Source organism: Lates calcarifer, linkage group LG10 (genome assembly GCF_001640805.2).
Source record: "Lates calcarifer isolate ASB-BC8 linkage group LG10, TLL_Latcal_v3, whole genome shotgun sequence".
Taxonomy (NCBI): domain Eukaryota; kingdom Metazoa; phylum Chordata; class Actinopteri; family Centropomidae; genus Lates; species Lates calcarifer.
The window spans coordinates 4,131,994-4,150,638 of NC_066842.1; the positions used below are offsets into that span (position 1 = coordinate 4,131,994).

General features: G+C 38.6%; 1 protein-coding gene across 1 annotated transcript; it reads right to left on the minus strand.

Moving 5' to 3' along the window:
• Nucleotides 1-9,473: 9,473 nt before the first annotated feature.
• On the minus strand, nucleotides 9,474-12,813 carry admb (adrenomedullin b). The gene is made up of 5 exons (XM_018672573.2): nucleotides 12,662-12,813; nucleotides 12,156-12,271; nucleotides 11,080-11,223; nucleotides 10,730-10,974; nucleotides 9,474-10,413 (listed from the first exon to the last, which is right to left on the minus strand). Exons 2-5 carry the CDS (start codon nucleotides 12,257-12,259, stop codon nucleotides 10,370-10,372), a joined length of 537 nt encoding a protein of 178 aa, XP_018528089.1. The 5' UTR covers nucleotides 12,260-12,271; nucleotides 12,662-12,813; the 3' UTR covers nucleotides 9,474-10,369.
• Between the last annotated feature and the right edge of the window lie 5,832 nt (nucleotides 12,814-18,645).

Genomic DNA, 18,645 nt, shown 5'->3' on the forward strand with positions numbered 1-18,645 from the left:
GTCTTGAGTGTCCCTCTCTATCTCTATTTTAGGGTGTTGAGAGCGTCATAGCAACAGGGGCTGCTAATCCAAGCTGGTATGTCACAACTGGCTGCTTACATGTGAGCAGCTTTCTGTGGGATGGTGTAATAGGAAGGGTATGAAATACTGTGATTATATAGGTCATATTAAAACCCTGGGAAAGTACAAGAACACTGACCATGCATTTAAAGACCAAAAAAGGACATTTCCTGAATGTTTTTACTGCGGCACTTGTTTGGATGTGCAGTTTTCAAACTAGATTTGGTGTGTTTCCTGCACACAACTGACAATAAGTCTTTTCTTTTAATGAGAAAATTTCCCTCATCCATGCAGCCTAATGCTTAACTGTGTTTCTCTTTCAATCAATCAGTTCCTGTTTACACATGCAGACGTGTGCAGACTATTATTATGTATCAACATGTATTACTCTGGCCACAGTGCAGAGGGATGTAAATACGAGTCATTATGCATCTTTGTATTGAAAATTTTGTTATGTTTTCTTCTGAAAAACTGAGGGGTATTTGTAAATCTCAGTGGAAAGATGCCTGCTCTCACATTTCAGAAGAAAACCTGTTTGGACCTGTTTGAGGATCGAGGATGCAAAATCATCCATTCACAGGATTTGTCCAGGATTTGTTGTAGTTCTACACGTTCTTTGATCACTGCCTTAGTTTGAAGAAACCATCTGGTGTGTGTACGGTGGATTAGTGTAGAAAATTCCCACTTGGTTTACTGTTTCATTGTTCTCACTCAGAAGCTAAAATCTACTACAGTTGTCACCTGAAGCGTTGAACTCAAACACACAGGTGGCTGCAGACTGGAGTACATATAAAGTTTGATTTGCACTGGAACTGCATTTTGCTTTTACGATTTTGACGTAGATAACAGTTTAATCCTTCTCCAGCACCATGTGTGCAGATGTGCCTGTGTGTGCTGTGTTCATCCAACAGTAGAGTATTTACTCACCCTTCCCGAGGCATGGTGTAGACTGCTGCTTACAAAGGGGTGTGTCCCTTCTCTTCATTTTGATCTGTGTTAACCAAGGAGAAAAAAAGCCAGAAATTAAAACCAGACTAATTCACACTTCATTTGCTGGAGGTAGATCTTCAGAAGTGATTTCTCAGTGAGCTGGTAGAGTTTCAAGTCTACAGAAGTAAAGAAAAGGAGTAAGGAAGCGTCTCCAAAGTGGGACACCACTTTGGAGACCTGGCATTTCAAGAATGTGCATTGAGAGCCAAAGTCTTGCACCACTCCTGGGTCAACTTTTGTTTAACTAACTTTTGTTTAACTAGCAAAGGTTCCTTTGAGTTCTGTTTCTGAAAAGCTAAAACGTGATACTGGACATTGGAATTTGAGAGCCTCACCCTTTTGATTTCATGACAATTATATTGTTTGCATTCAATAACCACTGCACCATATTGTGCAACATGTGTTAGTTGTAGTATCATATTTCAGCTTCTATAAGAAACCGTATCTGGCTGAGAGCAGTGGAGACTAGAGATGAGCTTCAGAAAGTGGGTGAATGCTCAGCTCCATATTCAGGTCAAGTGCTGACTTTGGTTCAGATTGAGAAAGTGTAAAGCAGGATGTAGCCAAGTGTTTTAAAACAACAGATTTATTCCGTGCAGGTGAAAAGTGCAAGTGAGAAATATTTGGTGTTGCAGAAGCATTAAGTTGCCAAAATGCTCGACTTAACAGGCAGGATTTTGAGGCTTTACACAGGACTTGCCCACGCAACATGTGTTTGTAATGATGGACCTGCTGGAGGGTCAAAGTGCAGCTCAGGTCTCCTCATGACTCACACACACACACACCACTTTTAATGAGTCAAAATCAGCAGCAGAAGTGAATGTTCTGCACTGTATTGATTACTCACAAATTCAGAGAAAAAGTATTCTTTGATCCAAATCATTTATGCTTGCACTTGGTTTCAGTTTTTGAATAAACACTGGAAGTTAACGTTTCTAGAAAGTGTTTTTTATGCAATATCTTTTTCTTCTTTTCTTTATCTAAGGAATTTTGTAGCAACATGTGTCAAATCTCTAAAACTGACAGAATACACTTTAGACTACTAAAAATGTCATTTCACTTTTATCAAGAAAAAGTGGTATTTTTTCACTTGAAACTTGATCACTTATCTCAGCTTTGGCCAAATACTCTATATTTATTCACATTGATTTTATTTGAAATGGACAAACTGCAATCAACACATATCTTGTCCATTTAGTCCTCTGCTCTGTAAAGGACTAAAACAGGAAACTCAAGTGTTTGGCCGATACAGACTGTTCACCCTCAAAGACCGAAGCTCATTCCCAGTAAGACCCAGAGGGCTCAGGGTTGTCTCTTTGTTATATTAATGAGTGTTTGACTTGCAGTCTAATTTAATGCAGGTTTTGCTTTAGTGAATCTACAATTACATTTACAAAAAGAAATTGTTAAATTTAATTTAAAGAACTAGCTGGAAAGAGGAAAGAACAATGTTACAAATACCTAGCATCAACCACTTTATTCTGCAAAGCCAAAATGATGTTGATTTATTGGGTTAATATTTAGAAAGTGAGTTATAAACATGCAGTTTGGTTGACTTTATAGATATATAAGCCTTAACTTTCCACAGAAAACATGTAATATAATAATATCAGTCCAGGTTTTAAGTCTTAAGTTTACAGCACCTGTGACTTAACAATGGCTGATGCCAGTTGTCTGATAAAGTTAAAAACAATGAGGTGACCAACACTTGTCAGAGTATAAGTAGCAGCACAGAGAGAAAACAGGCTGGCAGTTGGTTAAGAGAGTTTCACTCTAAATGCTGTTTGTTTCAGAATTTCCTGTTTTTTCTGTCAGAATGCTAATGTACACACTGATAAACATTGCTGCACAGAGTCACACTGCTCTTATGCGTGTCTAAAGGCTCTGCACTGATAGTGTTCATTGTCAGTGCACTGATAACATCAGTGTGAACAGGTCCATGAATGTTTAAATATTCAAATTTCTCTTGAGTGTATGTAAAAATTTCAAAGCAACAATGGCAGCTGACGTAGTATGAAGGTTTAGTAACTCACACTTAAAGGTCCTCTTAAGACATCAAGATGTTTTAGCCTTGAAATGAGTCACGTCTGACCACAGGGTATCACAGACATGCAGTGCAAAACATGAAAGATACTTGGAAGATGCAGGCAGCACAAGCAGTCTTGATACTTTTCTGTGATGATGTCTCCTCCCAGTAGAGAAATAAATATCTGTAGAAGATCATGAAACCAATCTCTGGTCACTTTTTTGATGTGTGCATCTAGACTTTTCTTTAAAAGGCGTCTTGAGGCTTGTTGCATTTTTGAGGATATACCTGCACAGCAAGCTCTGGCCTGATAAAGGAATGCACTGTTTTGCACGCTGTAAGCATCTGAGGCATACACAACATCACATATGGCAGGCTAAATTATAGCCGAGTGTACCTCCTTCTGTTGACAGCTGCACTGTATATTATAATCTGAGCAAACACTATTTGCTGTTGCTATTCTCACATCTCGCATTGCAAGATGCTTCCTGGTTTTTCTGTTTTTCAAGTTGGGCACAGTAAGGATGACTGTGCATTTTAAGAAAGTAAGAAACATTATCTTCTCTGTCATGATGACAACAGATTTTTTTCCCCATGTAATGTTCAATATATTGCAGTTGTAATAATGTTTTAGTTAAATTTGAATTAGGCATGTAGTCATGCTACAGATGGCAATATCAACCAATGTTCAGACCACTTTGGTCCAGACTAAAATAGCTCAACAACTATACAACAGATATCCTTGAAATTCCTGGTTCTCAGAGGACGAATCCTAGCGTCACTTGCAAGTTGACATTTTTTGTCTTGTGAATGAAGTGAAAAGTCTTGACAGTTATCAGACGGATTAGATCAAATTTGGCACTCAGGTGCTCAGAGGATGAAGCCCAGTGATTTGTGTAGCCCTGTGACTTTTCCTCTAGTCTCACCAAGAGGTTTGCATTTGTAGTTTTGACGTTTGGTACACACATTCAAGTTCTACTTGAATTCACATGTACCATGTGAATGAATTTGGTGTTCTCTTAAAGGGGCTACATGTCAGTTATCTCTGCCACTGTATGGGTTTCTTGCTAAGAGCTTCAACCATTGTTGCATTTGCGATACAAGAAGTTATTATACGCCCTCTGAACAGCAGCATTACTTTTTCAGGACAGACTGGATGCTACAGTGAGTTGCTGTTGGTAGCTAGCCGGTTAGCACTAATTAGCATGTATGGTAACGGTAGCATTTAGCTCAAAGCACAGCTGTAACAAAGTACAATCGTCTCGTCTTGTCTTTTTGTACTGTGCATTGCGTTATGGTGTATTGTCAGATTGCTAAAGGTTCCTGTCAAACTTTTCTCAGTCAATGACCACACTGTAAAAGGTGCTCAACATGGCCACAAATCTACACTGGCTTGTGGTACAAGATCACTCAAAAGTGCACATGGACATCCACAACTTGTTGACTCAATAAATGAAACAGTTTTGACAGCAGAACTGAACTAAAATTTCAGGTTTCAGTGTCTGTGGTTGGACTGTGCTTCATATCTTACCAGGTAAACAGTTCTTATAGTCAATAGACTCAAGTTATCAGTCTTCCTGGTTTTAGTGTTACTATGTTACAGTGAATGGCATGTAATAACATTTTCCAGAATATTCATAGTCAAGAAAAAGGATTTCTGACCCAGCCTACGCTTTCTAGGAAAAAGAAAACTCCCTCACTTCACCGCTAGCTTGGCAGGTGTGCAAGAGCCATGGGTGGGTCAAAGGTTGTTACAAAACATGAGTACACTCCTGTAATTACTTGAAAGACATAAGGTGTGTCATTCTTTGTAATTCTTACAAATATGTACAAATTAAAAGACAAAGTTTTAACCACAACAAAAGTTTCACAATAGGCAGCTGGAAGTAGAAACTGTAGTCTGATAGTGAAAACGGTTTGTAGGAAATAGTGTTTTGTTAATGAAATATATGAGTAAATGCATTTGTGTCCAATTCATGGTAACACAGGTACTTTAAAACTTATTTTACCATAACTAAATAGTTTCCCTAAGCTTAAGCGAATACCTATTACCGTATTTGCATAAAAATTAGTGTAAGCTAACAGTTTAATGCCACACAGACTTGTTGCCCAATTTTTCTGTTTGACATTGCCTGTAAATTAAGTTTCCTGCCTATCACAGCTGACAGAGATGCTCTTATTTATACCTGTGGTTGTAGTCTGTAGTGTACCTGACCTGGCTTGTCTTTGGACTGTGTGGAAACAGCAGCACAAGAATACACTTGCTCAAAGAGGAGTAGATCATGCAGGACTACACTCACAGAAAAGGAACTGAGACTGAGAGATAAGAACCCAGTAACTGTTATTCTGTGAAATGAAACCTCTTTGCTAAAAGTGTTATAATTCTTCTATTTGAATATCTCTGCTATGTATGAGTCTGGAAAACATAAATATGAAAACTGAAACTGCACTGAAAATCAGCTGCTACTTTTACTTTTTTACTACTGCTATTGTTAACTTCCAAGATGAAATACAGCCGAAGTTATTTCTGTCAACAGATATTAGCATGCAAAGTAGGGCAAGTGCAAGAAAAAAAAAAGCTAGAGCGATGACAAAAGATAAGCCGTGACTAGAGACAGAGAAGCACAAGAAGATAACAGAGTTAGAAACTCAGATGCAAAGCATCATTGTGACGGCAGTGTACTTACTGTTTGCAGTGTGGTGCACAATGTCAACACCTCTCAGGACTGAAGCGGCCTTTATTAGGCGTCACGAGACAGAGGACTAGTCCTGTCAGAGCAGCCTCTTGTAGCATGCAGACACGCCAGTTTACCCTTTCACTGCCAGTGTGAGCACAAGTGTGGAAGGTGCATGCAATTTAAATGCATGAAGTAACAGAGCTCAGGCCAGAGTTTCAGGAAGTGAATTTGCATCAGTGTTGCTTAGTTCGATAGAGGAAGTGCTGGGGGAAGACAGAACTTCTCTATCACATTTTCAAGAGCATGGAAGTTGTTTATAGAAAACACCCCTCCTTGTGTGTATGTATTGTTCATGCAACATCGCCACTGTCACGTTTCAGGGGATATGACTGCACAAAAAATGTGCCTTTTTTTTTTTTGTAGAAAAAACCTTTGTGCTGCTGTGACACAGGTCAGGGTCTGGTTCACCCTGGTTGGGATGCCCAGGCAAGAGAGTCTGACCCAAAACACCCAGTGACCCCTGATGTATTACTCAGACAATACTTATCACAGCCTACAGTGTATTAACAGTAATGAAAAACTACTAACCAGTACTTTTCTACTTCATTGTACAGCTACCTTATCAAAATGATGCTGTAGTTTTGACCCAGTAAATCCGCCCCCCACTCTCAAACACCTTTTGAATTCTTATTTACTTATAGTACAAATTGTACTGGTGTGGTTCTCCTCATTTACAGAGATGCAGGAGGTAAAAAGGATCATTATTAACATACTTACAATGGCTGTCCTGAAATTTGTTTTGGAAAAATTCCTGTAAATGGATGACGGTGAACATCAGTCCAGCAGACGTGTCAGTGGATTATCTACAGTATTGTATGCTTACTGAGGTTGAGGTGGTTTCCTGAGTGGTGGAGTAAGGCTCACAACACCACCATCTGGACAGTGAAGGAAAATCATCCCTCTCGTGGCCTCTGGACAGTTGGATCATATAGATTTTCTATACTTTAACATTAGTTATCCATAGTTCCAATATTTCTTGAGAAAGAGTATTTCATATAAAAGCATATGTAGTATTTAAATCATTTTATTTTTAGAGAATTGAAGAACAGATTTGAAGTAATTTTAAAATCCACAGCACCAAAAGAGAAAAGCATTTACCCCACTCTTTCAGCTGTAATTCTGAATAAAGCCTGGCTTGATACTGATCTTTTAGGCCAGTACTTGAGAAAACGGAAGACGATATCTCAGTCCATAGTCATTCTTCTAAAAGATGCGTCCAAGATGCATGCATTTTAACAAGTTATCAGGCGCTTTCTGGTGGACAAACTGTATCATAAATCAACAAAGACCTAATTTAGCATTTATTCCTGTGCTGCAGTTTCAGTCGACATATAAACTGATACCAGTACAGCAGCAAATAAAATGTAAACCATTTGAAATTGTTCTCTGCATTAATGGATCATAAAACGTGATCTGATCTTCACCTGAGTAACACGTACAGACAAACACAGTGTGCTTAAGCTAGTAACATGTGAACAAGCTTAATCTTTCTTGTGTTTGTTGAACTCACCCGTGAAACATTCACAGTGCTGGTGGATAAGGTAAATGAAGCCCTTGGCTTTAATAACTGGTTGAACCTCCTTTTGACAGTAGTAACCTCAAACAAGCTCTTCCAGTAGCTGTGGATCAGATCTGCACAACGTTCAGGAGGAATTTAGGAATTTTTTGATGATAGCCTTAAGCAGAAATATCGTATTGTGATTACAGCACTTCTCTGCTCTTCTCCACTTTGTAAAGTAACAACTAGCTGATGTTAAGCTAGTTAATTGTTGTCTGCAGCAGTAGCAAGCCTGTAGCATTTATTTCACCGATGCTAGACATGCTAACTGCTCGTAGCTGTTGCATACGTTCATTTCAAGACAGAGTTACCTTGGATTAGACACAGAGTGATGGAAGGTTTAAGTATTGCCTCCAGAGCTAATTGCTCGCACCAACCGGAGAGGAAGTTGTTGTGTTAATCCGCTGCTGCACACAACCCGAAGCATTCCTGCACACTCTGTCTTTGACGAGTCATAGTGGTTTTGAAACCTTGACTTTTTCAAACCACAGTATACCTTGAAACCGGTAACCAGCCACTGCCTAGTCCTGGCATGAACACCATGCTCCATGATCTCTGTGCAGTAGACTCGGAACTTGAACAGAGATGTCAACCAGGTCCAAACACTCCTTTAAGCCTTTAGCTGTTACTCTTCTTCTTCCTGTGTCTTTACACAGACTAACCACAGAACTAAACCATCTCCAGTTATAGACAGTTTCTCTAAATGTGGACTGATTGATATCTAAACCTCTTGAGATGACTCTGTAACCCAGCTTCGCGCAACTCAACAGTTTTTGATCATAAGTCTTCTGAGGTTTCTTTTTTTTGCGGGGCATGGTTGTCACATCACCCGATGCTTCTTGTGAAACGCAAACTCAAAACGTTTGAGTGGTTTTTATAGGTCAAAGTAGCTCTAACCTACACCTCCAGTCACGTCTCATTGTCTGCACTCCAGTTTTTATAGCTCCTGAGTCTAGTTAGAGTTTGATGATGTTTTCAATATGGACAAAAACAACATGATTTGTGTGTTATTGGTTAAATAGATTGTGCTTTTTCAATTATTCTAGAAACATTTGCAAAGTTATACTTGAGCCATTAATTTTATATAAAAATCAACTTATTCTAATGGGTATGTTCTGATGTTTTTGATGAAAATAACCACATTTATGGTGAAATAGTTGATCATTTCAGGACAGTGTGACCACTGCATACCATCAGTGGGGGGTCAAATTCCATAGTTATTAATATTTCTATCTAGTCCTCATTTTAGTGTTGCTCTTCCCTCTCCATTCATCAAAACTTGGATTTGTCTCTGCCAAAAACATAATTCATTTTGCTGGAAGTGCTGTGATTACACAATTTTAGGAACACGTCGACCTCGAGACAAATTTAATTTTTAGGACATGTGTTTCTCTTAGACAGTGCAGCTGATAACCTCGTGCTATTTTTAGAATAGAATTTGCTCTGTTGGTTCATGTGTTGAGTGAAAAGAGCATTTCAGTCATCCATGTGTAAGAAATGAATCATCTCAGTTAACTGATAGAAACCTGTTCTGGTTGTGATACAAGCATCATGACTTTTAAAGTTAGGGTCGGCATCAAGAATGACTCCAAGGTTCTTGATCTGCTTGCTGTATTTTAGAGACACATTAACCACAATATTAACTACATATACCTTCATGAAGATGTGTGCTGTGTGTCTTGACCTCACCCCCTCTTAAATTAGATCATCAGCTGATTCAGCAACAAGGACCAAACAAAGCCTAACTTATCTTTTGAAGAGTTAGCACTGGGTTCCTACTTTTTTATGTGGGTTTTGTTTGCTGTTTGTTTTCTTCTTCTTTTTTGTTTTGTTTTGTTTTGTTTGCAGCCTAATGTAATCTCAGCTTCATTGAAATTGAGAGCTACCCTTAATGTATCTCTAAAAATTAAAGAATTATAGGTTGAATGAAACTCATGTAACTTTGACAAATTAATCCAGCAGATTATTAAGAGGTTAGGGGACCCTTCCTTGACCCGGGACCTGATGTCGGAGGCCCTGGTGTTGCCCATAAGCCTCTTAACATTAGGACATGCATGCACAAACAGAATATTTGATATTAGGTCACCAAATAATATCCACATTCTTGTCATTGTTGCATTCATTCATTTATTTCAAAAACATCGCAGCCAGCTGAAAACAATTACAATTCCTGACATGTTTGCCACAACAAGACATAAATCATGTTACCTTTTATAACCATTTCAAGTAATTTCAGCTAAATTATGAGTAAATTATGATTTATTACATTCAAACAAGCAGATAAATGTCAAAAACTGTACCAGTTGTACAGTTGGCCCTGCACTTGTTACATGTAGCCTACTGTAAAGCTAGATGGCAGCACAGCACTTGTATTAGCTCATCAGTCCGTCTACGTCATAGCAAAAAAAAAAAAAAAAAAAAAGAGCCTCTCCATCATTTTCCATGGCTTCTAAACTCTGGCCAAAAAACAAAATAACCTCTTCGCTTTTGAGTTGCCATGTATGCCCTTTACCATTCAAACAAATGCCTTTAAAACATCTCTAATATGATTAATTTCCAGTAAGGTATAATCATCACAATAATGTTAAGACAATTGGAATACACATAAGTCAGATACTTAATTCACATACATATTTATTTACACAGTTAAGATGTATCATATACTTCATCGAAGTTAAAAATAAAAAAAAAGACATGTTTAATATGAATTGGCTGTATAAAAATATAACTGTATTGTATGCTTAAATATAAGGTAGCTTTATATATCCTTATATACAAGCTGATAATTACATATATATATAGGCTTAGTACATATTGTATAAATTGCACTTCACCACATTCAGTTCACTTGTTAGAGGATCCTGAATGTGACAGTTTGGGGTCCAGTAATGTCACTTTCTTGAGGAAGCAAACAAACAAACAAACAAAAAAAATCCTCCCCTTTCTCATCGCAGCTTCGGTTCCTCTCGAGTTCATGGGTATTTTCAGAGAAGATCTTCAGGAACTGTCCTCTATCTCAGCTGCCAAGCACTCTTTGGAAGCTGAAGAAGAAGACAGACATTCTTGTCAGGTCCCACAGGTCTGACTCGAATTCATCAATAAATCACACACTCGTTCAGACACACTGAAACCTGCAGGTAAGCATGCGCACACAAACTTCTCAGTATCTATTATTGGAATCTCGCTTTCATCCAGAGTGACCTGAGCTTCCTCTGATGGGCCGTACAGATGTAGCAGCTGTTCTTTCTGCATATCTAGTTGTAAATATGTGGCATAAAACCTTTGAGGGATTGTCCTCTGCCTTCCCATGCCTGTCTTAGTCTATTCATGTGCTTTTGTGTCTGTGGATTCGCTGACCAGCTTCAATGCTCCGTCTTTGTCTTCCTGTCTGGAGGGCAAGCTGAGTGACTTCCAGGAGGGAGCGGCGGCGGCGGCGCCCGTAGCCATTCACACCAATCTTTTCCTTAGGGGCAGTGGCCTCTTTTTGGTTGTTGCTAATGGTATGCAGTCGGTGGAACAGGTCCTGGTATATACATGTGACAAGGACGCAGCCAGATTGTTTGGATGATGTTGACCTCCTGGGTCTGATATTTAACCCTAAGCTGGAAAAGGAAAAGAAGTATTTATGCTCTATTCATAAATCTGACCTGGCAATGATACCTTGTCTTTCTCAAATGTGCCCCTCAAAATGCATCTTTTCTTTTTACCTTGATGGAGGTGAAACAGTTTTTGCATCTTCGCCCTGTTGTGGTCCAACACTGGCGACGCTGACGACGTCAGAGCACTCCTCATTGGCCGTCACTAAGCTGTCCAGGTCTCTCTTCGTGCGGCTCTGCAGCCACACTTTAAACCTGCAACACAGAAACAGAAGAGGCTGTGAGAGCAGGAACTGGCCCCAATTCAAAGACAAATTGTAGGGTACAGGCATAATATCAGAGCGATGATATCAGAGTATGACACAGCATTGCACATCCAAAAATATGAGATGATTTCATCTAACGTCAGTGTAGCTCAAGATGTTCGAGGAATTTTCTTGGATCAGTTAGTGTTGTAATGAAAGAAGAACGATTCTTACATTTATTTGATTCTTGAAAAGCAGGAATTTCCTGACTGATAAATCTGTAAAAACTGTATATTGACTAGTATTCTCTGATCATAGATATTTATATTTGCCAAGTACACAGTTCACACATATGAGGAATTTGTCTTGATATCCAGACTAGTACATAAACTATTTCTATGTATTCAAGAGAAGTCAGTCATTAAATTAAGGAAAGGATATAAATAAGAAGCAATAAATAAGAGTAAATCTAAGAGTGTTAAGTCAATGTGAAGGAATGTGAATGCAGCTATGAGCAGAGTCTGAGGAAAATTCATAATTAGATATAATGTGGACACATTTTCTTCATCACATAGTTTTTCAACCAGAGAACACAAGTTTATTTTTCAATTGTAAAATCCCCCACTCACTGCATATCTTCATCATATTCTGCAACCACCTTAGTGATCCTAATCGAAACTGTTTTATGTTTTAGGGCATTGGCTAATGTTTGTTTTTTAAAACTTTCAAATATCTGTCAGCAGTCGTTGAGCTAAATCAAACCTGAAATTCTTAGACTTTACTGGGATATTTACTTTTTTCCCTTTACTAACAGGCGTAATTCGATCATATCTCTCGTATTATTGAGGGTGAGCACCTGTTTTGAATGCTACAGGAGAGAATAATGAGGCTTTCCTTCCTCCTTTTTTTTTTTAGAATGAACACAATGTTCTCACTGCTCACCGTTTTTTCAGGCTGGAGTTGCGCTCCCCTGTGGCACCTTTTACCAGTGGCAGGACGGTGGTGAAAACACAGCAGCAGATGAAAGTGTGCAGGGCTAATCTCATTTTGGCTGCGAGCTGTCAACAATAAAGACACAGAAGTTGTTTTTATGAGGTTTAATCTCAGCTGTTGGCACACGTGGTGATTAGTTGAAGACGACATTTACATCGGAAGTTGGCCTTTGTAGCTGAACAACAGGGTGGTCTAGAAGCAGTGTGTTGGTTTTGTTAATTGCAAATCAGTATTGATGGATTTGTAAGGCAGGTTATTGATGAAACATCCATACATCAGTACAGCCAACACCAGTGAATAAAAATAAATATCTTTACTGAACTCCTTGTCTTTAAAACTCTATCCCAAATTTGACAGAGCATCAGTTTACATGCCTAAATACCTGAAGAAGTCTTAAGAAATTGTTCAAATAATCTTAAACTTAGATTAGAAATTGTGAAAAAAAAGTCACTTACCTCAGGCTCTAGCTTGTAACGTGATGTAGAAATTTTTTGGCACACATTCAAGTGTGTTGTGTACTGTTTAGCAGAGTTAGGTGTTGTTTTTTTTTTTTTTTCTTAAGGCTGTAAAGAGTTTACCATGAGTTGAAAGTCTGAAGTTTACACTGCTAACATGAGAGGCTTTATAGAGGGAGGGAGGGAGCTGTACCTGAATGCCAGACCCAGTGGGAGGGACTGTGGGACAGTTCATGTCAACCCCATCCACCCCACATGTAGACAGTCAAACCAAAAACATGCAGATAGAGATTATAATCGAGTCAGCAATCCTAAAAGCTGTGTGACCAGTGCTTATTAGTTTGTGTAAATCTTAATTCTGATTTATTGCATCCATTTCCTTGGAAGAAGTGTTGAAAGAATTGGTTTTTCAAAGTTTTCTGAATGGACCTAAATAGTTTTTTTCCCTTTCTCTAAGGTTTATTTTTGGCTGTGCAGATGGAAGATTTATGTGCACCAAGTCCATTTACATATCTTTTTCTTTCAATATTCATCTGTAAACTGGTTGTTTTAGGGATGGTTATAAGGGTAGGTTCATTGACCATGCATACTTTAAGGCAGTTATGTTGGGTGTAAGAGTTGTAAAGATTTCTAAAGATGTGTTTTTGGATGGCTTGGTTAGCCATCTGTGATTTTAAATTGCTACAAGAGGCTAAGTATATTTAAATTAGCACTGTGTTGTTATGGCAACTGCATGCACTGTGAGGATTTAAGGAAGGAACATGTGCTTTACACTGAACTTGTGCACCTCCAGATGACGGGATTAATCACTCTGAGTGGTACTTACATCCACCGGTAGTTACTTCCAGGCACCCTAAACAAGAGCAATGTTTTCTGCATGTGTAAATATTAACCAGGTATTAAAACCTTCCACATTAAACTTAAACATTAAATTTCATGTAAAATTTTAGCATAACCTTAAAAAACTGTGTACACTGTGTCCAAAGTACTCCCAAGCCTTTAATCTGTGGCTTTGAAAATATATTCAAAAAGAATCAGAGCGTCTAATTGACTCAAATTCTCTGGATCTGTAGGGTCAACTGTCAGAAGGACTTGTTCTAGTCAAGATATTTACAGCAGAGAATAGGGCTGAAGTGCAGTGTCAGAAAATGTTGAGAAATGCTGACCACAAAATTGCTTACCAACCGTCCAAAACCCAAAGACATTTGATTTACAATGATATAAAACAGAGTAAGGCAGGAAAATCTTCACATCTTAGAAACTGGAACCAGAAAATGTGAGGCATTTTGCTTGATAAATGACTTAAATGGCAATCAATTATCAAAATTGTCAGCAATAAATTTCCTGTCAGTCGAGTAATCAACTTTAGAGCAGCCGAGAAAGTCTGGTAAAGTATTTTGGAGAAGAATGTCCAGTATCACACACGAAGTCCCATGGCCACACAGTTCTATCAATCTATTTTTATGTGTTTTGAGATTTTAATGGTAAAGAAATTAACATTCAGTGTAAGACATGTTAAAAAGTTAATGGGAGCCTATGTGGTCTCAACTGGCAGGAAAGATAGTAAGTGTACCTTGAGTTGAGATTGTTTTTTACACCTAGATTCTGGCTTTGAGTCTGGTTGGACCGACAAAATACTGATGCTTTACACTATATTAATTGTTAAATTCACCAGTAGATAAACTAAATTACTTTCGCACAAAAACCGATGCAAAGACATTTAACTAATTGATGATAATCTTTTGTTTTTTGGGCGTTTTTGGACTGTGATTGCATTGTCATAGTTTGACCTAGTCCACATGTGTGTGGATATTTTCCTCCTTCAACCTTAAAAAGAAATTCCATCCATGTGAAAACGCGAAAACATACTGCAATATAAGTCTAACCATAACGCCAAGCTGGCCAATCAGAAACCTGAAAAGAGTTATTACTGGTTCTGCTACGTTAACAACAATGGCGCATCAAAGTTTCCCTGTCCCTGTCCACAAGTCAACACTGAAAATGGACTTCCTGAATATCTTCACTCCTGGAAGGTCAGTTTTCGGTGACCTGAAACATAGTTTGCATCTTGGCTAAAGGCTACGTTTCTTAAAGGCTAATTATCTGGCACAAGTAACAGCCATTGCCTTCTACATTTGGCAAACCTTACTTTTCATTAGCTACTTGCTCCAAATACTGGAGGTCCTGGTTCAAAACTATACAGTTATTTGCATAGATTATCATTATTTACATGCATGAATGATTGACTGGAAGGTTCAGACTCCTGAAACTGAAACTGATGTGGTGCAATCCACAGACGACATATCACTATGTTTGAGTTGTTTGATCTATAGAATATATGAAAAATGCTGTACGAGCTCTCTGTAGTAACTAAATTTCTTAAACTTTTAGTGAAACTATATTTTGAGCCTATTTGAGCTGCTGTGTCACATGATGGCCACGGTTGTATGTTATGAGCAGATTGTGTAACTTATTGTGTTGGTTAAAAACTAAATTTTCCAAGATTGAAACAATAATCTAATCTAATCTGATCTTATGAAGTCTTGCCATTTTTATGGTTTTAGATCTTCAAATGCCATGCTAAACCTAAAAACGACTATTTGTTTTACCTAAAAGATAATATCTGCTCTAGCTGTACTTCTTGGCAGCGTGTTGCTGGTATTGGATTGGGGCCTAACTGTTTTCATTTTTTCTTTAGAAATGTGAACCGACCTCACAGAGCATGCTACTTTAATGATCAAGTTGTGGGGGCATTACAAAGGGATATTTAGAGAAAGGTGCACTGGGACTGTTAGTCCTGAAAAGCAATGAGTAATCATGTTCACACCTTCAGCAGAGCCTTTTGTTATTTCAGGCAAAGGTTGAGCATGAATTTACATTGCATGTCCTGACCCGCATCTTGGAAATACTGGAAAGTACACAGGTTACAATAGTTTTTAATGCTGTTGTGTTATTTATTTTCACTAGTGATATTGGCCAACTGTGAATCCAAAGAGCTTTGACTGGATGAAGCACTCAGCCACAATTGTTTCTACTTTTTCAATTCCATTTCTACTCTTTATTCAGTGTAGACATTTTAGAAGAGGTTCTCTTTTAAAGCTGTTGACCTTTCATCTCTTTAATTTGTCCTGCAGAGTTTAGGATCATTGGTAAAATTAATTCACCAGTTAATTTCCCATGTGCATTTTCTTCAGAATACACCATTTAGGATTTATGTGACTAAAGGTGCTCTCATACCTTTCCTGTTTAGTATGGCTCAGTCGAACTCTGGTCCAGACCAGACGCCACGGTTGCTTAAAAAGGATGATACGTCTAAACTAAACTACTACAAAGCTAAAATACCATTAAATCCATCTGCTGATCTATGAAATGAAGCTTTTTTTTATCCAGTCCCCACCCATTTGTCATTATTCATAACATGCGTTCCATTTACAGCACAGTAACCCTACTAATAATGCTATGTTATTTGTTTGTGAGCTATTTGTGACACCAGAGAACATAAATAAACACATAAGTGCTATGTGGCCTGCTGTAAGCCAGAATTTAATTTCCCTACATTTGTCCATTTAGCGCTAATGATGCACACTGACAGTCACCAAAATGGTCCAATTAATGATCTGTCTGTATGACTTGATGTGTGCAGCTCTTGGTTTGTTTTGTAAAAAGCTGGAAGAAACAGTAACCAGACCAGAACCTAAACCAGACCTGGCCTTGGTCTGGTCCAAATTAACTGGGCTACATGTGTGAAAAACCCCAAACAAATAAACTAACCTTTATGAAGTAGCCTAATTAATGCCTGGTCTTGTGATGAGATAAAAAAAAAAGTGATGCTAGTTATTCCAAGTTTGCTCAAAACCTTGTGCCTTCAGCTTGTGTTAACCTGCATACAGCTGATGTAATACCACATCAGCATTGCTGCCACAACCACCACTGAAGTCATAATCCTCACCACGTCCGTAGGCTACGTTCCTATAAGCAACTGTGCCAACAGCAGGCCTGTTTTTATATGGCCTTTATAAAATCCAGTCACACATAAAGCTCTGACGGGTCTATAGATGCATTTAGATGCCTCAAATAGATACACACAGTGTTGTTATGGTAACAAAGATGCACCTCTAACAAGCCAAAAGATGATTCACTGATCTGTGTTTTGACATGATCCCCTCCAGTTCTTAAATTAGCTGCCCTGTGTCTGTTTTGCAATGCAGATGGCGTGCCTCATGCTGCAGAATTTCATTATTCCAAAACAGAGTGTAGTCATGATCAAAAACTTATCTGACCGGTTACGGCTCTGAATGGTTTTTGTATCATTATCAGCAGTTCCTTGGGTTGTTGCTGCTGGAGTCCTTTGTACATTACATGTAAAAGAAATCAAGACAATATGGTGTTTGGTAAGGGTACGGATGAAGCTGTGATTGATTTCCACAGTCAGGGGTCAGTAGAGCACAATGTGAGCTCAACACTGGCAGGCAACCATTATGTGATATTATTAGACATTCACTGCCTATTTATAGTTCCAGATTTCATTCATTTTTATTACTACTGAGACAAAAAAGGGAGGAATTATAAGGATCTTATTAACTCCACTGCTCTGGTATGTAATACCATGGTGCTTTCGTCATGGGTCTGAAAGAGAATACTCCCTGGAAATGCGCTGAGTGATATGCACTTGTCTAAATGTGAGGCCCAAGCATTCTTCTTAGTCCATTTCCAAACAACGGAAAATCAGTGTGCGTTGTTTTGTGTGGAAAAATACAAGATCAGATATTTACCATTTACAGGTGGAAAATAACTGTTTGCCCAAGGGAACAACAACGCTCCACGTATTCTTGATTGATATGGTTTGAGGGAAATAACAAAATGATCTGAACTGTAACTGTTTATTGGGTGTTTGGGTGTTTGCTAGTCTTTGGCAATTTTCCATATTTGGTCCCAGTACATTATCACAGCTCAGTGTTAGCCTGTGAGAAAGAAAAACTACACCTGTGGCCTACATACAGCATCTGTACCGACACACACAACATATGTGTATGTACGCTGATGAGCCACAACATTAAAAACACCTGCCTAATACTGTGTAGGCCCCCCTCGAGCTGCCAAGCAGCTCTAACTCGTTGGGGCATGGACACAGGCCCTCTGGGGATGTCCTGTGGTGTCTGGCATCGAGTTGAACTGATCGCTTGCGTCCTGTGGGTTTCGGGGTGGGGCCTCCATGGATCTGGCTTGTTCCGGCGCATCCCACAGATGCTCGATCAGATTGGGATCTGGGAGGCCAGGTCAATGATTTGTGCTCTTTGCCATGTTCATCAAGCCATTTCTGAGCGGTTTTTGTAGTGTGTTTTGCGGTGCAGTTTGCACTAAGTTGGAATAAATAAGTTTTATTAGTTTTCATTCTTTCTTCGTTAAATATAGCCTTAGATGCATCGTGAGTGTATCGAGTATCGAACCAAATAGTGAGTTAATTGAATCGTCACACCATTAAATGTTTCGATGGTTGGTATGTGTCAAATAATCATCCTGATTAATGCCATTTTCATACTCATCAATCCATTCAGTGACCCCTTGTGCCCTATGGATAAGGGCATTGTCATCAATGATAGTAATCTTTCATAAAAAAAAAGTGATCACTCAGAACAACTTTGTATTGATTTGCAGTGATCCTTCCCAATTGGACCCAGACAAAGTCACTATTCAGGCCTGTACTGTTCTCTTGGTGTACATCACACATGCAGTCACCCACTTGTTGAGAATATGGTGAAGGATGACTCATCTAACCATATCACTTATTTTCCATATCTATTACAGTTTGGGCACCGCTGAACTTTTCCTCTAGCGCCGTTATCTGGTCAAAAATCTAAATTGTCCAGTACTTGAGTTTACCAACAAAAACAAAACTAATGGCACTCCCATTCCCCTTAGCTGCACTTAGTGTTTACTGCTAATTAGCAAATGTTAGCATACTAACATGCTAACCTAACACGGTA